Raw genomic sequence first — 24,654 nt, 5'->3', positions numbered from 1 at the left:
TTATTTTTGCCATTTAAACAGCGTATGATAGTTCTTTCACTATCTGCATACGCTGGAAACATCAGCTTCCCAGCTTCTGAATATTACATATTTTGCTACTAAAACCAATAATTCCTGAGAATTCACTTGAAGATTTTATGCATCTTACATTTCAAATGAACATGTTTCTGGAACAGGGAATGTCTTACTATCAGAGCTGTGGCAAGAGCTTTGCTCACACTCTTTCAACCATTATTTAACGTGTAATACAGAAAAAAAGACAAATAGATTTACACCTCATTGGTAGAATACATGCTACCACAACATAAAGACCTAAGCCTGTTACTGTGATGTTGACTTTTCCCATTAGAGAGTTAGAAAGTTCACATTTCTAGGTTTTATAGAATTGAATTCTGCTGTCCTAAAATTTGAATTTTTGTAATTACTTGATGAATATATATATATATATATATATATATAAAATTATGGCAAGTGGATTTACAAATATTATCTATAAATGCAAAGAAATTAAGAATGTTGAGAACGCATGTAAGAATGCACCATCAATGAGGATCAAATGCCATTACCCATGGGAGATATGGTACTTTCCATGAACATATGTTGAATTACAAAGCCAAACAATAAATTGGCATTTTAGATGGCCTCACTGCCATTCTGAATCTCTGAGGGCTTGTAAACACCAAACACTTAAGAAAAAAAAAAATCAGATCAGAGAGGAAGTGTTCCCAACTTTCTACCAGCTATGAAATTCTCTCACCCAACTCAAAAACACCACCAGACAAACACAGTCACCGATAGATCACTGAGAAACAGAAGAATCTTCTGGCCACACGGATGAACACAGAAGCCTCATATATTCCCAAAGGAAAACATTCCCAGCTTCTCACTGGATAACACAGCACCGCTGATCAGCCCTGAAAGTTCCTGAGACACAGCAGTTTAAGGTGTTTAAGTAACTTTAAACTACATTAATTTCCTCTCCTTCTGAAATCACATTTGAACAGATTAAAACTGCATTAACCAGAGAAGGAACACACCCAAAAAAAATCCAAAGAAGTAATTCTTTTTAAAAATAAAAAGAAATATATACAAAATTTTGTGGCACTGTGCCAGTGCATTTACATAGCTCTTCTAACATAATAGAGAAAAAAATAATTCAAAGTATACGTGATTTAAAGAGAAGACTTGACAATCACTGAAGGAGATTGCTCATAGGATGCTACTAAAAACATTAGTCCAGAGGCATTATTTTTTCCCAGTTCAGCCACTATGCTTAGAGCCAATTATAATACCAGGAACTGTATTATCCTGTAACACTGTGACTGTGACATTTTCTGCCTTGAATACCTGAAGTCAGTTTTTCACTATAGTATGAGCTGTGATTAGTGGTTATACATACATATATACAATATATATATATATGATCAAATAACCATGTTTGGTTTAAAAATCATATATAGTGATACATAATTTATTTATTTTGCTTTTTGCAGCCTTTTTGTTTAAAACCATGATCAGCCACTATGAAGCATTCCCAGTCTTATAAAGAAACCTATCGGGGAAAAAAAAAAAAAAAGTAAATTTCAGATCCTGCTCAGAAATGTTGTGTGCTTCATCAAAAGAAAAAAAAAATCAAAGGGTACTTGGGGTAATTAAGTATTGCAGCAATTGATTTTCTCATTAAAATAGCCTTTACTTCTAATGTAATTTCATTTATCTTCCTGTGCTCACGCCTACATGAACAAAAAAAGTAACTTTCACCTTTCACGTTACAAAGTTTGTTGGATACCCCGGAGAGGACAAAGAAACTAAAGGTGCCTGCAGAATTAGCAAGGACTCATGGAAGAGAAACATGCATCCCAGGGAAGTATTTTCAATTAGTTGAGGTGGACAGTGATCAAGACCTGCTGCTATAGGATGGTGGTTGAACAAGCTGCAAGAGATATTCTTGTAGGTTTCAGTATACTGGAAACTACAAACTCATACCTAATCAACATCATCATTAGTCTGGAAATTTCAATGCAGAGAAAAGAATTGGAAAAGCAATAATGCTGAACTACTTTTTTCTGCTTTAGGAGGTTAACCTCACAAAGGAAGGGTAAAGTAGACTGGAAGAGGCTCCACAGAAAAGCCTATTCCTAGCATTATCCATATGGAAACTGCTACACGTGAAGACTTTCCTTCCAGTACTCCCTTTTCATTAACTGATAAGAACAAAGAACATGCAAGCAGCAAGGTAGAACTGGTGAATACATTTTCTCCCAAGACTAGCTCTTCAACCTACTTAAATCATCTGAGACTCACGAGAAAGTTAGGAATATGTACCTTTATTTTCCATACTCTCCAGTGGGAAAGCTCAGGCTCACTGTGGCTTGACAGAGACTGTGAAATAGGGGTGCCTTAGTCTCTGGTCCCTGGATTAACCATCAGTCTCTTCTTGCCTAACCACACCTACAACTAAAGAGTCCCATAACATAATTAAAATTAGAGCAACAGCTAAAAGACTGATTCAGTGGCAATGAGAACACCCTGATGAGTTGACTGGAATTTGGATTGGTAATGTCACATGGAGTATTCCGCCTCTGGGTGGTTGCCCAAAATGGTTAGTTGTGACAGAAAATTTTACATTCACTGAGGATGGAAAAGAGTCCTCTATGGAAAGACCTAAATGTATTAATTTTTATTTTTATTCACTCTAAAAAGCTACCACTGCAGGTGTCCACTCAGGAGATTTTCTCCAGAATGTAACACAACATTTATCTGATTTTTAAAAATTAACTTTTACTAAGCTCCACTGTGTCTGCAAGTTTTTACTGAGATTTGCAAAACCGGAAGCATTTTACCAGCTTTAGTCTAGACAGGCCATCTGGACTCTGCATACTGCCACAATGGCTGCCATCATAACTATGGCCATTCTTCAAGAAAATTAAGAGAAATACAGAACTTCTTGCAAGAACATGAAGTGTATCACCTGTCTTTCATAAAGTCAAAGAAAAATTTAGACCTTAGTTCACCGTTTATGCAGTTCTGTTTTAGATCTTACAGAAAATCATTCCATGTCACAAATCAGACATGCAATGCCACCCAGAAGCAGAAAGGTGTACAGCACCTCAAGTGTGAGGATGGTGCAGAGCTTAGAGTGATACATCAGAGACTCTACAATCAAAAATATATATATTTTAAGGAAGGAACCTCCAAAGCAAGCCATCTTCAGTGTTGAAAACAAACAGAACAAGATGACTGACAGAAACAAATACAAATACTGTCAAAAACTGCACTATGAAGAGGTCCAATATCAAAACAAAAATGACTTGTGATAATGAAAAAATAATTTATAAAGTTTCAAACATAAGTCATTAAATAATGTGAGGGCTAGATCATGTAAGAGGTATTCAGCACTTTAAAACATGCAGTGCCCCCTCCTCAGCAAATTAGGTCAATCTTCACTTATTACTTTGCTGTATTAGGCACTTCTGTTTCTACATTTTTATGCAAGATTTTTAGCTAGATGTAAAAGCTAGACCTGGCAAAATAACGGCTTGTGAAAAAATTAGAATCCTTCAGAAGCCAAGTTTTATTTAGTGGAGCTATCTAACAAATAACAGAACAATGACAAATACATTTTTTACCTTTGAATGCAGGGTTTTGTTTTGTATTGTTATGTAGCTAAGAACAAGTGTCAGCCCATGGATTGAAAAAATATTGAACCAGTGAATTAAATATAGAGAACTGAGAGGGGGACTTCAGTTAGCACCATGCCTAGCATTATTTAAAACTGTTTTCGTCTGCAGAAAACATCACAAAAACAGATGAATAGAGTAAAGGGATAAAGATACCTGATCAGAAGCAATATAGTATTTTTAAACAATTTGTTTTTCAAAATGCATTATAAATAATGAAACCAAGAGGATGCTGGTAAAAATACTAAGCAGGGTTTTACACGAGCTTTTTACTTCCTAAGAAACAAACACCCAAGAACCCAAGAAACAAACTTGTGGTAAAAACAGAGTTGCCTTTTTTTTTTTTTTTTTTTTTTTTTTAAAGTGAGCTGTCTCACCATTGCAGATTTTCCCAAGTCCTTACAACTCTAATTAAAATGTGGTAATTGGTTATGTTACCTCAATTACCATGATGCATGGACATTGATGCAAAGCGACACCAATTGAATCCCTCGGGTATTATACCCCAAGGCCATCCCATTTATTGTGGCCTTATTATTTTCAATTATGTGCCTGGATGTACAGCATACTTTCCAGCCAATACAGATGGATTTTTTGCTGGACATACAATGTAGTGTGCTGGATGACTTGGGTGAAAAAGAAAAAGAAAATTTTTTTAATTTTCATAGAGCATAGTAGTAGACTAAATCATCAAAGACATGGTTATTTCAGATACTTTCTAGACAATGTGAGAATTACAGCACCTCAATCCAAATTATCTTAGCTCAAAATCTCCATTTTAAAAGCATGATTAATACTGTTCCTTCAATAATTGGCCCTCTCTGTTGCACGAGAAAAGAGATTGTCTGCTCCATAAAACAGATACCTTTCTCATTCAGTGAATAAGCAGTCTGGAGAAAAAGCAGTTTCTGTAGTCACCAAAAAGGTAGGAATTCAATTGCAACTTCAGAAGTAAAATCCATTAGAAAACACAGTCTTGTCTCTATGTGAGCCATAGTAGTACGTCAGTTACATGAACTCCAGTATCAATAAAACAGTCCCAGGAAAGCGAATACCAATAGTCACTTCATTGTGAATTCTTACATAGAGACATATCTGACCTGGACAGGACATCAAACTGTGAACATCTGTGGCTGGTGGAATAATTCACTGAGGCTAGATGCATAACTGAAACTGGGTATATCATTGGCTGAGCAAATAATCAACAAAATTGCATAAAACAGCTTACATATTCCCACTTTGACTTAGCTGTTGTAAACTTGCGGGCATGACCGTGACTGAGTCTGTCCCAAATCCTTTTTTAACTGTTCAGTGTTCTTTCATGTAGACTAGACCCTCTAAAGGAAAGTGCATAGAGAGTTAAAGCTTCTCCAGCTGTTGAGTAGGATTTTTAGATGGCAGTTCTGGGTTTAGTTGACTAAAGATTGTTGCTATTGCCGTTGCAATTGCCAGACAGACTCCTTTTTCTTTTAAGATGATTGCCAGCAGGGTCTTGTTAGGCAAACTGAAAGGCATCTGTGTAATTCTGAAGCTAAAATTTAGGTGACAGATAACATTATACCGGCAAACTATGGAATGATAAATCAGGGGGAAAAGAATTTACCACAAAAAAACAGATGGGGGAGATAAAAACCTCTTTTGCTAAAACAGATTAGGACTGCTTCCAGTAAAAGACAAGTGTCTACTGTTTTTTAAAAGTAATCTTTGTTTTTTTCACTGTATGAATACCTCATTCTTTTTAGCTAGATTAACCTACTGAATCTAACCACATTTCATCCTTCTGGGGTGATTCTTATTGATAATTTCAGCTTCTAGACATAACTTTAGGCTCATTAGAAGGACATCTTTTACCAGACTTTAGGTGCTTGTAGTACATGTTAATCTCTTGTTATTTATAAATTTATGGTGCCTGCTCTTGCAAAGGTTGAGGAAAATTAAACACTGTTGAAAAACATCAGTGAAGACAAACAATTCAAAAGAAATCTAAAACCCTTTTGTGGTTAGTTCCAGAATGCATTTGCAATGATATAAGTGGTTCAGATAAGTGACTGGGGACGGAAACAGGACAAAGGAAGATCCCAGTACACAAATCAAGAAGATGCAAGTGACTCTTGCACTTCTGTAATGCAATAAAATAATTTGGGCTATCTTATTTACTGTCAGCAAGTCAGATGCCGTAATGAGTCAGATGCCATCAGGGTATAAAAACATCTCATTTGTTTTCATAAATTACAGTATTTTGTGGGCAACCACAAATAAAGACTTGTTACCAAGGGATACTGTTTATGTGCCAAGACTGGCACACCATCAAATACAGAGAGATAGGGAAGCAGAAGAAACAGTCCTGGTACCTACCCAAGAAATGACTACACAGGAACTGAGTGAAAAGGAGGGCTAGAACAAGCCAACTCAGGCCAGGGAAGACAAAGAAACCTGAATCCTGTAGTGGCTTGGACATCCTTAAATGTTGAGAATACAGATAGTTTTATCAACATGAGAAATTTGTAGATCCTGACACACTTCAAAGAATCATGTTATTAAATACAAGTCTAGAATGAGAGGTTCCAAAACAAAACAACCCACACTGAAAATTAAATGAGCATCATGATAGCTCTTAATGGCATCCATTTCTGAGCAGAAAAAACAATACAACCCCTGCACAGTGAAAGACAACTCAGACCAGCAAATAATTCCAGACTCCCTCAGGCAAAGTGAGAACAAAGCGGCATGCACCTTGTGAAGTTCCAAGCACTGGGACATCAAGCAAACTGCAGTACTTGAACACTATGCCTCAACTCCTGATCGATTGTGTCCCACACAGAAACACAAGACTCCACTCCTGCTGTAAGAGCAGCACCAAGCTCTAATTAGCACATAACAGCTTATTTATAGTAACGACAGCTACAAAAAGCAAACTGCTTCTACAAGGCAGATGCCCATATGCAAAAGGAGATAGTAGACTTTCACTACAGCAACTTGGACCTCTGTTCAGCCCTCTCTAAGCTATCTCACAACTGCAACTTGTTTCTGCTCTAAGTTTAGTAGAACAGATATATTTACTACAATGAAATTATAGACTTTGTAAATGAAAAAAGTAATTCATCACCTCTGTGGTACCTTACCTTTCAGAAAAATATAGCAGAAACCCAGCCCCATCTCTCTTGGACAGTTAGTTACAGACCTAACAGAGGCTCATCCTTTAGCAACCAAAATTCAAGATTGTAAGAACTCTTTTTTAGTTTGGCTGTTGCAATGTTTGTTCTTGAAGCTCCAGAATTCAACTAGTTTTTCTATTGCTGGTCAGCTAAATAAACCTTTTGCATAGCACTAACCAACAGTTTACTAGAGCTCTCGATATGTTAGTAATATGACTAAAAATATTTTGAAGATGGAACTATCACACAAACATAAACAGTGTTCCTCAAGAGAATTAAAAATCTTACTATTATATTTTCTTTCTTTGTTTAACAGTCTTTTCTGTTCCTCAGCATCACATTTATCTACTAATCCATTCACTTCTCAGCCTATTTCACCACTGACTTCCCTTACTTCTGTTCTAATTTCTTGCTCTCCCAGATTCATTACCATCAAAACTCAAGAATGTTGTCTTTCTGTCACTGATGAGATGACATTTGTCTTCTTTTATTTCTTGACTTTCTTCTCATTTAAATGTGAATGTATTGTTTAAAACTCCTACCTCCAATTTCTATTCAGCTTCATTCTGGCTCCTCACTAATTCTGTTTCTTCCTTTCATTCCACTGAAATTTCTCTAACATTTTCTCATGACCTTTATTTTACCAGCTTCCGTTTTACTTTTGACTCTAGTTGATCAGATTCTCAACAAGTTACTGCTTTGGATTTCTTTGCTTTCTAGATTCTTCTACTTCCTCTGTGTTTCTTTGCTTGTCCTTCTTCCTTAGCCTTCCGCTTTTCACTGGACTCCAACAAGCCTTTCTCCTTACCTACTTCCCTTTCTCCTTTTTTAGATAATAATATACACTCACATACCTGCAGTTCTCATCTCTGAACAAAGGGTTCAGGTAAACTCTGGTACATCTAACCCCACTCTTCTGCCTTTCTGTTAAATAACTCATTCTTGGTGGCCATTAACATAAACCAAGCACAGTCAAAATGGAATCCTTGCTCTCTCCTTCCCAAACTCCTCTTTTCTTCATGCTCTGTCTGTATCACCATTCTTCCTCTTAGTCAGCTAATCTGGATCAGCTGTGACATCTATACCTCTCTCTCACTAGCTCTATGAACTGAGAGAATCTTAGCATCATTAAGATTTGACATTTTTCCACTGGTCATACAGTTGATCTCTTCTTTTTCCAATATCTTCCTTTGAAGTCGATACTTCCCTCTCCACACATACGTCTAAAGAAAGGATGAAAAAAATATATTTGCTTTTCTCCATATCCTTGTACAATCACATGTATCTTCATCAGCTTTTTACACTTCTTCCAATCAGATCAATTTTTTGAGGGCTTAACTGACTCTCCTCAATTACCCGCACTTAGATTACAGAATCACACACAATCACAGAATCATCTAGGTTGGAAGAGACCTCCAAGATCACCTAGTCCAAGCTCTGACCTAACACTAACAAGTCCTCCACTAAACCATATCACTAAGTTCAACATCTAAACGTCTCTTAAAGACCTCCAGGGATGGTGACTCAACCACTTCCCTGGGCAGCCCATTCCAATGCCTAACAACCCTTTCAGTAAAGAAGTTTTTCCTAATATCCAACCTAAACCTCCCCTGGCAAAACTTTAGCTCATTCCCCCTCGTCCTGTCATCAGGACCGTGGGAGAATAGACCAATCCCCACAATTATCAGCTGACTACTCCTATGCTCGTAACACCAGCCTTGCCACTCCATCTGTTTTTCAATGATGTCTTGCTTCCCAGCTCCCTCATACATGCCCCTTTTGACTTGTCCTGAAAGATGATTTAAACCCTGCTTCTCCCTCAAGTCACATTTCTACCTCACTACCTAAAACAAATCAGTTAATAAACCAAACAGATGGATGAGCACTCCTGCTTTATAACATCTGATAAAGGTAGGTAGACAGCAGATTATTACCTTCAAAACTTCACTTCTCTACAGCATCCTCCTCACTGACTCACTATTTCTTGGCTGGTTTAGACTGATAGTATTTTCATTCAGGAGCTGCCAGTTTTTCTAAACAATGTAGTGTATATTTTAATATTACACTAACACAAACAAACAACTCCAAGAGAAATATAGCTTCTGTTATTTCTTTAAAGGAACTTAAACAAACAGAAGTCAAAAGTAGTATTTCACTACTTAGTGTTAGTCAGAAATAGTGTTAGACAATTGTCAGGAAGTATGTGTCAAGTATTTTTTCCTTTTATTTGTTTGATATAAACCTAAAAAAAAAATATGTAAGCTTGTCACTTGTCACAAATCTCATCAAGGCTCTTCAGTATATGTATTACATAGGGTTATTATTGCTGTCAATGTGGCTCCGGTATACAGACTTCAGCATTATGATAGAACCACAGAACATGCTGAGCCAATTCATCCATTACAGCCAATGGTGTTACAGTAGGGATTATTTTGTCCCCCCTATGGTTTATTGTTTAAATGTAGATACTGCATTGTAGTACAGTTTATGCCGTAAAAAACTGTCTAATTTATGCCACTTAATGGATGGTTTAAGCAGAGTGCTATTTTGCCTCTTAGGAATCATTTCCCTGAGATAAAAGCAAATTAATGCATTTTACTTATATTCAAATAACACAGATTTGTATATTAATCACATACTCCTGGCATTCTATGTGAAATGCACATCTACTGCTGCAATACTAATTAAAAACAGCCTTACTTACACAGAAAATACTTTTTCTGAAATATATTTACAATCAATGAAATATGTCTCTGGGCCCAATTCTGTTAGGTACTGAGAAACTTGGCTTACACTGATTGTTTTCATTACTCAACAGGATCAGATGTGATGAGATTAAATATCCAGCAAACAGAACATGCATATTGTGAATTTATCTTCTTAATCTGTGGTGTCCATACAATACAATGCTTTACGAAAAAGTAAAAAGCTTCACTTGTTGCCAGTAGAGACTGGGAATGACATCTTCGGTTGGAAGAAAACACTCTGAGATTAACTTGCTTGCCTAACACTGAAAAATGTCTCTGGTGAAAAATGAAATTACAAGAGATATTTTAAAGTAAGCATCACTCACCGAGTCTTTTTCCAATCTCTTCTGTAGCCTTGTTTGCCACTGGACAGCTTGCATGACAATGGCTTCCCACCTCCTCTCAAGGTTTACGATTATCAACTGCATGGACTGGTGATCTGCATTTAGGTTGCAGGTCTCCTGGTCATCCAGGAGGTGCTGGCATAATCGCAGCACTGAGGCTACCCCACGACGTCTCTGTTTGATCTCACAGCATAGGGACTGCAGGACAGACAGATGACAGATGTCACTGTGGAATACTTTACATATGAAAACATGAAGTATTATCTGACAGTTAATGGTGCTAATAGTTTTTTCAGCTCTTCCATAAATTCCCATGCTTAGTGCCAGAGCTGAGTGTTTTATTTTCAGATAAACACTATCTTAATTGCATAGAAGGAGTGAAACTACTTTCAGTCTTCTTCAAACAAATGCCATACATAGCTAACTGTCTCAATAATGTTGAAAGTTTTATGGTGTACACTGGTTTTTTCTTCCTTTTTTTCCATTCAGATGGGAAACATCTGAAACAAGTTACCCTGATAGTAATCAACTTCAGAAATTCTTCAGAAAAAAAAATAAGAAAAAAAAATTAGCATTCATGCAATGAGAATATATATATACACTATATATATATATATAGAGTGTGTGTGTATACACGCATATACTTCTCAGAAAAATAAAACAAACAACAACAAAAAAAAACAATAGAAATCATGGCTCACATGTACCCTGTCAGACCTTAAGGAAGGAGAGTAGAGAGGTCACTATAAAATTCTTTACACATGTTTTTTGCTATCATAAAATATTTCCAGGGTGTTTCTATATTCAAGTAAATTTAGGAATACTATGATAACTGTATCCCTCTCAAAGATAGGTTATTCATTGCATTTATTTCATCACACAGATTGCAGTGCCACAAAGAATGCAGTCTGACGTGAACTGCATGATGGGAGACAATCACTAAGCCCTAATATTGCTGAATATTGATGGGAGCCAGGATACGCTGGTTATATGCCAGAAACCTAAATAACTACATTGAGAGTCTCATTGAATAGCAATATAAATAATGCATCTTACATGCCAAAGCTAGAGATCTACCACCCGGAAGCAGTAATGGCATGGGGTGCTTCTGAGCACAGTTTTATATACAAACACAATTACACTCTATAGTCACTCAACATCAAATCAGGATTTGACTCGTAATGTGTTTTTATAATACTATCTACAAAGCTAGGGTACACAACGCACAAATACTTCTGAGGATGACTGCTTCAGACCAGCTTCCAAGACCCTATACTTTTATAGCATTGCATGGCTCAAGTATACAACTATTATCAGAGGCCTGTGCTACTCCTGAATTTAATGAGACTGTGCTCCACACATGGGAGCTTTCCAGATAATTTAAATTGTAACTTGCCAACATCTGGTTCCCTCTGTGGGATGCCACAGATGAAAGTGCATGACCCTATGAGAAAATCTCAACTACCATCTTTTCTGAAGACAGGGTATTTGCCCTTAAATTTCCAGTTAATCATAAGAAGCAAATAAATAAATAAATAAATAGAAATTTAAAAAGCAACCAGAGCTCTCAAAGCTGTTCAAAACCGTTTACTGGTAAGCAATCAAGACATGTCCTCCTGAATTTCACTAGGAAAACAGTATATAGCATGTGAATTTAAGTTCCAAATTTTCATAACACTTATATGTTAAAAATTGGAAGGTCTACTTAGAAATATTGTACATCTACAGAGTATTTTGCTTCTGGAAGTGTGTGTTTGATCAATAGCATTAAGCTACAAGCAAAACAGTGGTATACACATCTAAAAATATATATCCTTTCTTTGCCTACGGGTAGTGTACAAGTGATTTTTTTATTCAAAGCCTTCAAGAGAAATGATGATTAAACCCACAAACATAGCTGAATTACTAATCTACTTTTACTGGCACAATTGGGCCATTCTAACAGTTAACAGATTGCTTATTAATCAACAAGGGTAAACAAGACAATGCAATTTCATTTAAGGCAGAAGTTTTAATGCCTAAAAGTATTTGTGTTCAAAATGTTAATCCTGATAAGGCTTCATTAGAAGACGTCTTAAAATGATTAAGTACATTTCATTGTAAAGTACACTGAGTAGTATATCAGCAGGTGGACATTTCATACAGATGTTCCACTTATTGATATAATGCATTCTATAGCAATGTAAATTACCCTAACTCCATAATAGCTGGAATTCTATTACTTCTATAATGAGAGAACTCTGTACCTTTAATATTTCTGAATTTTAAATAAGGTGAATGACAAATTCCCAAACCACTATTTATGGCAAAATATGACCAGGAATTTTATTATTCAATTTATACCAGAGCTGCATTTTCACTTACATTTCCTGAACTTGCCCTTATTTATTTTCCTAGAGTTCATTACTAGCTTCCTACACAGTTCTTTATATAACCACCATGCCTGACACATTTCCCTTCTGATTCTGTTCATTAGCCTAACATCACATCAGAAAAAAAAAAAATGGGGGAGAAGCCCTACCAAAATATAAAGCCATGGTTCTTACTTTATTCTGTATACCAGCTAAGCAATTCAGTTTTATGAAAGTGATGGTAAGATATATACTGATGGCAGTCCAGTTTATATAGATCTGCATTAACTTCATGGAAGTCAACACAGCTCAGAATCTGGCCCTATATCATTAACTTACGTTGATCAATCTGATTATGTCATCCCTTAAAAATATTGTTCATTTTTGATACAATACCATATCATATGATGAGGTAAGAAGTATTTAATTCATAAGCCATTATATGGGAGTTTAAGTGAAGCCTTCACATTGTGTTAGCACACAGAGCTACAGGATCTGAGTCATTTTTAATTTACATCAATTTTACACCAGCCTAATAACAGTAGCTTTAGTGAAGCTATTTCTGATTTACATGGCTGTGACAGTACAATTAGGCCTATGGCACTTTTGTTTCAATTTTATTATGTGATATTATGGTTAATATTAAACAGGAGAAGAATGAAGTGCCTGTATATAACAGCGTGTTGAAAGAGTTGGCTACAGCAACAATACTTTAAAAGCCAGAGAATTTAATCATGTTAAGACATCTTTAAACCCTATATAATGACAGTAGCAATAATGAATCTAAGCAGTATTATGGTCTGGTATACAATGTCCTAAAGGGACACAATAATTGTCTGTATCCTATGTCATGACACCTCACAGTGTTGTATATCCATCCGTGATCTGCTGTTGTTAAAGCATGCTTGTATAAAAACCAGTCAGTATGGAAATTGTACATCCAAAGTATGTTTCCCAGACCAGTTACGTTACTTATTTGCAAGGTACATCATTCTGCATTGCGAATTAACAGCTATAATTAATGATTAGTAAAAAAAAAAAAAAAAAAAAAAAAAAGGAAAAGAAAGCAAAGGAAGAAAAAAAAATCTGACAGATTATACAGAGTACGTCTACCGAGGCTTCAGCTGCATGACTACAGCTGCTGTGGTAAGCGATTGGGTACTTGACAGTTCAGAAAATTATGAAATGATCTAACAGTATACTGTGGAGTATCATTTAGGCTCTCGTGTGTGCAAAAGTTTTGCTGGAATACAGATTAAGAGATGAGGCACATTTGACTGTGGCTCCTATCATGCATCTGTTGAGCTGTACTAACTGTAAATACAATTCAAACCATTGCAAATGTAGGAGAAACACATTAACTTGTATCATTTGCAGTGAGACTTAAATTAACATATACAACTTTGTTTGCTGCAGGCTGAGTGTATGCAGTAACAGCAGCTGCCATGTATGAACCTGACTTTGTGTCTGAGTCCTTTGCTTTGCAACAGATACCCTGGTAACATTGAGGTGTTATTCATTATAACATTATTGCAAGTCATGTTTTCCCATCCTGAGCATTCCTATCTGTGCTGCTAGAATCTTGGGAGATTTTTCTTCCCTCTGACTATTTTCAGTGCTTTGAAGTTATCACCCGCATAGCTAAAAAGGGCTAGCTGAAACTACTTTCACAGCTTGTTAATACCATGCCTTAACTCATGTGGAAAAGCCCCTGCCGAGTCAAATGACATCAAACACTCCTTCCAAGCCATGGGCTAACAGCACTATCTGTGGGGATAGAAGTAGCCATGATTTGGCCACAAGGTGTTCTGCATGACTGTATGACTCTGAAGTGAAATGTAGGTGACCAGGAACACGTGTGCAGTTTTAAGCAGTGCCAGAGAATGTAAGAGGCATAGAACGGTGTGAAGCTGGGGAATATTAGGGTCCCCCAAGCCTCAATCCTCAGCCTTCCTGCAGTGCATCAGTGCCTGAGGTGCAAAGCACCGCCCCTCCCATGAGTGAAGGACATGGCTGGGAAGTAGGCTTTCTTCTTATACTACATGGTAGGTGACTTGGCCACCAAACCACTTTCATCAAGGTTCTTGAGCAGGTGTTTAATTTTGGTTGTTTAATAACACTAAGGTTCTCAGTGAACTCAGTGGGACTTGTACCTAAATACAGTTTAAGAATTCAAAATTAGTTTAGTTAATTTAAACCTGCATAATCCACACATAATTACCACATAAGATGTTAAGATACTATTTTTGTAGTAACATTTGTTACATATTGTTTGTGGAAATCATTTTTAAGTGATCTGAACTTCTTTCAACCATTTCTGTCTTTCTTGCCTTTGCTCTACACTTAGGAATATATGAGGTCCATGCAGAAATGGCTTTGAAACAATGTTGGAAGATGATGCATGTTAACCTACACAGAAGAATTTTCTTTGTGCATTCAGGTTCAGAAGAAATGCCAATGTATACTGAGACCAATGTTATTTCCAGCTTTATGTTGTGTTTCCACATATGGGGAATACCTAATGGTTTTATGAAAATGAAAGAAGCTCCATTGCAGATAAATCTGGAATGACCCACTCTAAGAGGAAGTTTCTGTCTAACCTTGGTCTCTTAAAAGCTTACTCTTTCTCCTTGCTACAGGACATAAGTTTATCTGGAAGGGAATGATATCCTTCCTATTGCATCTGTTGTCACCTGATGGAAGATGATAGGAAGATGAAATGATTGATCTGTTGTTCAGCAATCATATACAGAAATGAAAGGCAAAATCTGAGAACGGAAGCTGCCCTTCTCAGTATAACAATCAAACAACTCTTAAAAAACAGAATTTGCGTCTTTATATCTGATTTTTGGCTAGCACAGCACTTTGGTTTTCAACAGTGCTAACGTAAAATTTTAAGAATCACGATTAACATCACTAATACATAAGAAAAGGGGAAAACAGGAAAAAATATGCTTGCAAATACTTGGTAAAATTTAGTTTTTAGCTTTTTCTGTAAAACAGCAAAGCCTATAGGACATTCCCTTGTTTGGGGTGATGCATCCTTGTATTTCAAATTCCACTCTTACAGGACAGTTGGTGGAATAAGACTCTTTGTTACTGAATGAAAAACAATAACTCCAAAAAATGTTATTAATAAGAAAGTAATTCCTCAAAAATGCAAAAGACAAAGATAGGAAGTGAATGATGACTTGCCATCTTTCAGAAAAATACTGCCAAACCTGGGTGCTTTTGCTGATTTCAAGGTTAAAAGAAAATGTCACCTAATATTGGAACTCTACTCAGTTGCAGACTGTGGGACTTAATCTATACTGAAGCTAAATATTCTATAAGTATGCAGTGAAGTGCAAAAAGCAGCAATTGAAAAATGACATGATTAAATGGCACAACATGCAATCATTTGCTCTCAATTATATCAATGTATCTTCTTCATTTCAAGGAGTCAGGCAGAAATATTGTTTTTTAAATGCCTCTATTAAATTGGGCACCAATAATAAAATAGATGAGAGTCCTAATAAGCTCATTTACGTAACATACATCACACACCACAAAACTATTCTCTCCAAACGGGTTTGTTCATAGATTTGTCTCCTGGTTGTCACCAGTCTTGGCTATATTAAAAGATTTTAAAGGCACAAGGCTCACAGACCATTCAGTGGAAAACCTTTGTACTTAACCCTTGAGACATCTTTAATGCTAATTATGGAAAAAGTATTGATATAATATCTTTGCTGTCACATTTTATTATGATGATGGTGACAACAGAATCTAGGACTGACACTTCAGAAATATCATCTAATTGCAAGTCAGAAACACATAATGACAGTTTAAAGTAGACTACAACTTCTTTCAAAACAGTGAACTGTTTCTTTTTATTTCAAAGCCCTATTTTTAATATCATTACAACCACTAAATTGCTACACCGATCATTTCTCTCTGCTTTGCAAAGTGTTACAATATCTCTCTTCCAAATCTGAGTACAGTTCACCATATTCCTTGTGAACTGTGTATTCCGACACACTTTAAAATAGTTATGAACTAATAAAAACTATTTCATTCTTACACTGACTTCAAGAGTCTACACAAGAGCTTGTATTCTATGTATAATCTAGTACTTAATAGATTTGGGTTAATTCTTAATTCACTCATTTAACTATCTTTAAAATAGTACAAGGGAATTTGTATTTATTTGCAATCAGTAATGTAAATATAGATAAATATACTTATTTTAAATAAAATATTCATTTTTTAAATAGCCTTCTAAGAGTACCTGTGTTTTTTTCCCATTTTACTTCAGAAGTACACTATATGCATCGGAAAAAAAAAAAAAAAAAAACGATCCAGAATAAATGCTTCTGGCCTCAGTCCATAAAAGCTGCCATTATATCTATACAGCAGCCTTTAATTTCTTTGTTCTATTCCTTATGCTTGTTTTAAGTACTTCAAAATATTTGTTTGTAAGAATATTGGTGAATGGTCTGATATTTAGCTCATATTCCCATGTAACTAGTAATATGTAATATACTTCTCTTCATAAATTAAAAACACTATTAAAATTCCAGACATATAAAACAATATGAAGATTAAGTTACTATAAAAGAAACTATAATAGCTTACAGATTGCTTGTATCATTACTAAAGAGCTGGTATCTATTACAGTGTCTCTCTGGAATAAAGAATGCACTTTTGGCAATAATCTGTTAAAAAAGTGCCCATTATTGTTAAGATGCTCCTATCTTAGCTCTAAACTAGCGTGCAATTACAGGAAGGTAACTTTTAAAAATAAAAGAAAAACAGTTTTGGATGTAAATGCATTTTGCTTATTGAAATACAGCATACATTTTCCAAGCCTTATTTTTTTGTGTTTGAGATAGGGGATTAATTAGATTCATTTCCACAACTGTTTTAGAGCTACTTACTACCTATGGCAAAGTTGGGGTTAACTTAGTTCCAGGGGAAAAGCCAAGTCATTCAGACAGAGAAGCCAGACATGATGGCAGGAGGATCCATTTTTCTACTCTGGCACTGTTCGTGTTTATAAATCCATTCAGTTCATGCCCTCTTTTCATTCAATTTGAGAAGTTCTCTTTCCAGAGAAATAGATGCAAAGGAGAAATATTGAAAGAAGCGGTACAATTTGTTAGGGTCTCTTTTTTGCCCCCAGAAAATGCTAAAATAAAAGTAGGGAGAACATCAGACAGGTATGATAAATATTGGGACCGTGTTTTGCTTTTGTGATGAATCCTAAACCACGCTACCCAAAAAATCATTTGCCTGTAGTGGACATTACAAACTTGTAATTTTTGCTAGATAACCACATCGGGCAGAGTTTCAAATGAACTTGTGTTGAAATTCAAGAGAAGAAACAACCTAATGCACAAGCAAAAACCTTACAAAATCCAGTGAGGCATAAATGAGGCTCGACTTTACTTCCAGTTGTTGGAATTCACTTAGAATTACAGCTTAGAAGAAATCAAGTTATTCACCAACATACATCACACATTAGAGGCAAAGAAACCCTCCAATTAGCTAAAAAATGTTAGGTATCAATTTCAGCCATCTTTAGTGAACTATTAAAACTTTGTATCCTGACTCAGACCGACATAAGAGGTTTTAAAGGAAAAGTTCCTTGTATGGAGATGCATCAACACCTGTAGCCCTCAGGCTGAGGTTCAGGTGTTGATATTGTACTTAACCCCCTTTTTATCCAGTTCCCCCACAAATGGTAGACATGTATTTTTGCTGTCTTCGTGCAATGGGCCTGGCATATTCCAAAATGTAGTGAGAATTTAACCTATTCTGAATTACAGGAGAAAAGCATCCTGCAGTGTATTGGTATTACCTTTTTATAGGAAAGCAGTGAACATAAAATAAATTGGACTAATCTTTTGGAGACTTCAGGCCAGGCAGGGTGACAGTAACAGGAAAATAAACACAACTACTGAGTAAGGAAAAAGAGATTTCTGTTGGCTCTTTTCTTGTGTCAGTGAAGCAAATTCAGCCTGGATTCAAAAATGTACAGCTTGAGCTGTTCAGAGGTAAACAGAGGAAAAGATATTATGGTGCTTTCATGTGCATCTGTACATGCACAATGACAACAAGCAGGCATCTCTAGAAATGGAGTTCCTCATCTTATTTCAAAAAAGCAACACATCTCAGAATGGATATGTCATTAAAAGATAAAATCGTTATGTACATTCTTTTGCCATGTCTTAATCATGAATATACACACAGACGCACTTTTTTTTTCTAATTTCAGCCTAAGACAAAACTAAAAGTGCCCTACAAGAGAGGTTACTTGCAGCAGAGTCAGGCAGCATTGCACTGAAGTAGGCTCAGATTCATATTTTAAGTAGGCTAGGCTAATTCAGTATTTAACTTGCTGAAATAAGTTTTAAGCAAGTGTTTGCATAAATACATTAAGTTTTAAATTAACATTAACTCGCGTCTTATACAACTGAGGCAGCCATGACTGTGACATACACAGGTTAGCTCCAGGGCTATAAGAAGGCTGGAATTAGAACTGAGGACAGGAGCAGGTGATGTGGTCAAGATGAACAGTGAATGGGAGTCTAAAACCTAGAAGTTCTCAAAAGCCAAACTTCTGGATGAGGTGACTGTTTGTGTACGGTGGTCTTAGAGGCTCAGCATTACTTGTTTTATTGCACCTTCAACTGCCATTCTTCCATTGCCTGGACAAACAGGATTGGGATGAGGAGGCTAGGTACGACAAAAACAAAGAAAGCATGAAACAGGCTCTTTCCTTCACTGATGCTCAGAATAGAGAACATTATGACATTGTGTTTTTGTGCTCAGAACATGAAAATAAGCATCACCATGGTAAAAGGAGGGTGGTACAATACAAATGACATTGCATTGCCAGCTGTTAGTGAAACGCACAGAAAATCCATCAGAATAGGGGCCAGGCCTTCAGTCTCATTCTGAGGTGAGGAAATGCAGTGCTTTCCTAACAGAGCAGTAAGGGAATCATCCTCCTAAGGACAGGAATTCACATACTTTCTTTCTCCATCGACTGTATGCAGCAGGCATAATCTAAGCCACTCCGCTGTCTCTAGTAATATGTTGCCTGTCTGCAAATCCCATTCCTGACAGACATCTCGTACTTGTGATACATAATATACCCGATAGGGATTGCAATAACACTTCAGTGTATATACTGAAGTTCTGTTCTTTTTACACTCATATTCTTACTCATCCTGAATTACACTTTACCCTGCAAATAATTCTACTAAAATCAATGGATTTCCTGGCAGTGTGAAATTATTTTTAGTGTGAGTAAAGGTACTAATACAGTCTATAATACTATTCCCTACTGGGACAATGATCTATTAACTTACATGAAAAGATGAAACTTGGGAAACCTCCTATGTAATGAAACCAAAATTAGGCAACGGTCTACTAGGTCAACGATCCACCAATTAAAGAAAAACCTCATTAGTAGGATTTAACGGCTCCAGAGAACACAATTCAATCAATAATCCACTAATATTGGAGAGATTTGCACCAGAAAATGCAATGCGATGGCTCCAAAGGGGCATTTATAGACAACCAAATAAATCATATAATCACATGCAGTAGTACAAAGTGGACCTTCATGGAGACAGTACAGTGAATTTTTGTTAATTCTCTTATACTTCCAGTCCATACCGTACTACTTTTTCTATATGTTATCACTCAAAAAAAAAAAAAAATCACACACACACAAAAAAACAACTTAGAAGCCAAGCAAAGACGCTCACTTTTTACTTGCACTGTAAGTTAGCGCAGCTTAATCTTGGCCTGTTTTCAGGAAAAATATTTCATTCTCTTTTTCCTTTGTCATCTTTTGCTTTCTTTTCATTCTCCTTTTCCTTTTCCAAGTTGACAGTAATTGAAGAGGAAGTTTCTGGTTTTGCAGTAAATAGATCTCCAAGGCAATAGCAAGAGAATAAGCAGTTGCATTTTCAAGGAGTCATTTGGGTGGGTCAAAAGAAGAAAATCAATTGTATCTTCAATGATAATGACAACAATAAGTGATGAAACTGAGAATGTTCTCTCAAAAGAAGCCAAGTCAGCTATTTTCACTTCCACACAACTGACTCTTCAAGAGACCATTACTGTGAGGGAAAATGTAGCCCAAGGACTTCAGATAGCAATGACACAAAAGGCCAGGAAAGGAACTGTAAGCCATTTTGTCACTACAAAATTGCAGGTTTTACTTCGTAGTGGCTCATCTGGAACTGCTATCTCTGTACATGAGGATGACTTTTGTTTTACTCAGCTTGAGTCAGCCTACTCATTACATGAAAATTAAATGCAAACTATTCCAGTACAGTATGGAAGATAGAGACAAGTATGCCTCAGCCACATTGCCTCCTCATCAGTTCCAGTTAACAAGAACAAAATGATTCAGATAAGCACCTTGATGCATGTTCAGAAGGGCTGAGAGAAATTGGGGCTCAACATTACCGAGAAAGAAACAAGCCAGTACTTAGTGGGGAGGAACCTCACAGATATTAGCAGTCAACCTTCTGCAGTTGGCACAACATCTTCAAGTCCCTCAAGTCATAAAGATATGCCTGATGATTCCTTGAGTAGGATTTATCTGATCGAATGGAGAACTTGATGACTGAACTAATCATTTAGAAGCAGGTATTCTGAAGTACAGTTTGCCTTCTCTGCAGCCAGACATCTAAAATAGGACAAATTAATTGCATCCCAAAAGTGCTTATTTCTTTCCAATTACTATAAAGGAAGCTCAGACCAGATCTCTACAGTGTAGGTATCTAAAGCTAAACTCTTTTATCCCACCTCTACCCTATGGCTATGCTGTCTGCAGGTAATCATGTTAGTATACCAGAAATAAGGGGACAGCACATGGGGAAAAGGAAAAGGAAAAAGACATAAGAAGGAAAGAACGTATGAACTAGTCACCTAAAAATAGCCACTAGGCCATTCTCTCCTCCACTGAAGGACTCAATGTATTGCTGTATCTGAGCTCTTCTGAAGTCAGGCTGTTTCTGTTACAACAGTAACCTCCATTCCACATCCCAGTCTTGGTACAGAAGCCCATGACCACTACTGAGTTAGAAATGCATGCAGATATTTTATGATACCCCTGTGGAAACCTGCAGCATACCGGATCTAACCATCTCTGGTGGCTAGATCTTCTGTGTCCCTTTCTTTCCTGCAGCAAAGGGCTAACTTTGTGGGGAAAAATGGTTTTAGACAACCAGATAGTACTTATAACTTATTTTGAGATTTTGATTAATTAAAAACAAAGTAACAGCATAATAAAAATCAGAATTCACAGATCAAGCTTCACAGTCCAAATAGGATGATGGAATGAAATCTGCTATCTCAGATCAGATATTTTGTCCTCAATGGGAACTGTAAATTGTATTACTGTTGCCTTTAATAGGGAGAGCTTATTGAAACACAAACTGAACTTTCTTTCACTAATAAGCATATTAAATAAAAATTTGAGAAACACTTGAGTGTATTAAGTACTGGGTGACTATATATAAAGTATTGAGTATTGATATTTGAATATATTAAAACCAAAATCTGAGGTATAAAACCACTTCTTGTGTTAGAACCAAACTATCACATTTTTGGCAAAAAAAATAATTAATAAATATATATACATATATATATATATGTTGAGCTCCTTACTATAAAGAGGTGGATTCTTAGTTCTTAGTTAAGTGGCCTAAAAAAATGCTGCTTTGGGATGGTAGGCTATATAAAATTAAGCCTGAATTTGCTTCAAACCTTTTTCAGTGGCATCAAGCTATATTTCACTTTGGAATCCTGTCTGTTTTTCATGAGTTTTAATACTTTATGCCTTCTTGTTTGTTGAAATTTAATCCAAACAAAATTTCAGTAAACATTTCTTCATCTGTGAAAAGACTTCAGGCTCTGAAGTCACACTCTTTTTGAGAAATTTATTAAAATTATTACAACATTTTTATCATATTAGAGGTATAAAAAGGATTAAAACCTGCTTGACTTCTTTTGGACTTTCTGTTGGAAACTATTTTGCATACTTTTGTTACATGCACATTGAATTTCTGTAACTCTTTGATTGCAGCTCTGCCAGCAACATCATTCCAAAAATTGTAAAGCATCCAAGATGCAATAGCAAAAGTGATTCCTGGCACCTGTAGGAACATTTTTCCAATCTCTGACTCACCAAACCTTTACTCAAAGTTAATATTTTTCTTTGATTTCAGTATGGCTATAATCTCGTACACTCCCAAACTAACTCTCTTGTGTTTTATTCAAGAGAATTTTGTTTAACTGAATTGCTTTTATGATGTGCAGTGCTGACTTATGCAAACTTTTCAGTTACAATAAAAGGCATCAGAAGAGGTACTGATTAACTGATTGATTACGAATTACCAATGCAATCTACCTTGCTTCATCAGAAAGTTCAGTTGCTTTAGGCAATGGAGAAATAAGAAATGGTGATCAGAAATACTTTTTTTTAATGACATTGCATCATCTGGCATGCTCAGCCAAGAAATCAGTGGAAGACGAAAACATTTGCTTCTGAGTGAGTCAAGCCATCAGAAATAGTCACAAACATCCGATAAGATAGTGTTTACAAGGCAAACGGATATGGCAACAAATACTACTAGCTATGGAATTCAATACACCATTCACTTAGAAATATTAAATGAGAAAGTGTTTCCAACATATTTTGATTCAAATGATTTTGTCTTATTCCAGTAATGAATCCATTGACTAAAGTCAATGGGAACTACAGTGCTGCTGAAAATTGGGCATCTCTATTTTAAAGACCCAAATACAGACTTAGGAGACAGGTATGACAATAGAGCATGCTGTTTCTTTGTTCACATGAAATCAAAAGCTACATGAAATGCAACTTTATTGTTGCCAAAGAACTTTAGGTCAGAAAAATTCTGCTAAAATCCTGTTATATTTTTTTTAACTAAGTTTGGAGGGGGAAGAGGAAAGGAAACTGTAAATCTAGCTACCAAAAGCAATAGAAGCTTTTCTAGCCATACGTGACTGAGAAAGGATACCAAGATGGACGGGTACTCACAAGTCTAAGATTGTTCTTGAGCAGCTGGCCTACGAGCCAAAGCCATAACAACTACCTTTTGATGCTAATGGGTCATTGATCTACACTGAACACTTGAAGTCATAAGTTTTATTAGAGGTGGCAGAAATATACGACTAATTATTTAAGCTCCTTTGCTGTCTTTTGGTGGGTATTTTGTGCAGAAAACAGCATGCTTTTTGAAGTCCCGGACACATAAAAGCAAATGTGGCAGAACATACCTACTTACAAGCCAACAAGCACACATATTTCTGGCTAGATCTTACTCAAATAATGAAATTTACTAAAACTTCCATGAAAGAATGTGAATTCTTTTTATTATTGCTCCTCATTCTTTCCTGCTCCAAGTCTCTCCTGACCCACAAAATTGCCATACATCATTAGGTTAGGAAATCAGTTGTGCCAATTATTAGTCTCATGACATTAGGTATTTCAGCTGCTAGAATTATGTGTTTACCTGAGAATCCTGTATTTCATTTAAACAGTATGTTTCTAGTTCTGGCCCTCGTAGTTTCAGTGGAAAGCAAAAAAACATGAACTCCAGGGACTCAAAAGGCAGAACAGAAATAAAAAAGATGAATAAATAAAATAAATGTATGGTTGTAGTTACGAAGGTCTCATGAATTTAAGTCATTCTCTTGATTTTCTTGGTCCAGATTCATCTGTATTTTATGTTGCAGCAAATCAGGAGTAAGACACCCTCACTTTCCCCTTTACAGCTGTGCAACTCGTGTTCACTGTTTCCCAGTTTTTGACAGTAGCCTGGGTTAGGCTACATTTGGGAGCTCACTACTTAATGTTGCTGTGGAATGGCCAGCAAGTGTCACTGTAGACTGAAGCAAAGTTTGTGCCTCTCCCTTGGAACTAAATATGAAAATACCTGAAGCATTCAGGAGCAGGGAAAGCTGGTGGAATAGGTTACAAAATGGCTCTGCAGACTGGCTGCACACTGTGTTCCACAGAGGTTACTGGGCTAACCAAAGTATACCATATAGTTTCCACAAAACCAGGAAATACAGGACCATACATAAGCTGGCTAATGACCATAACTAATATTCTAATAATTCTAATATCTGAATATGGTAATAATAATAGAAAAACAAATCACCCAAACATATTCAGCAGGATTTGAACTTTGAACAGAAAAAAGAAACTCTGGTTAGTGCAAGGAAGTGGTCTGCTTGTATTACATGTGAAAATGGAATATACTGAGAAGTAATCTAGAAGAACGAAGGAAGAGAAGCCTTGTGGTTAGAACCTAAGACAAGGGTCACAGAAGCTGGTTTCT

At 36.2% G+C, this 24,654-nt stretch overlaps 1 protein-coding gene across 1 annotated transcript in view; it reads right to left on the bottom strand.

Annotated features, from left to right (window-relative positions):
- Positions 1–24,654, bottom strand: part of AKAP6 (A-kinase anchoring protein 6) — a 234,126-nt gene that overhangs the window by 20,927 nt on the left and 188,545 nt on the right. The window contains 1 exon segment of the mRNA XM_040558408.1: positions 9,909–10,124. Within this exon segment, the coding sequence (XP_040414342.1) occupies positions 9,909–10,124 (216 nt within the window).

This window comes from Cygnus olor, chromosome 5, assembly GCF_009769625.2.
Source record: "Cygnus olor isolate bCygOlo1 chromosome 5, bCygOlo1.pri.v2, whole genome shotgun sequence".
Taxonomy (NCBI): Eukaryota; Metazoa; Chordata; class Aves; order Anseriformes; family Anatidae; genus Cygnus; species Cygnus olor.
Note: the sequence above shows the minus strand (reverse complement) of the source record. Positions and strands in the feature narration are given on the sequence as shown.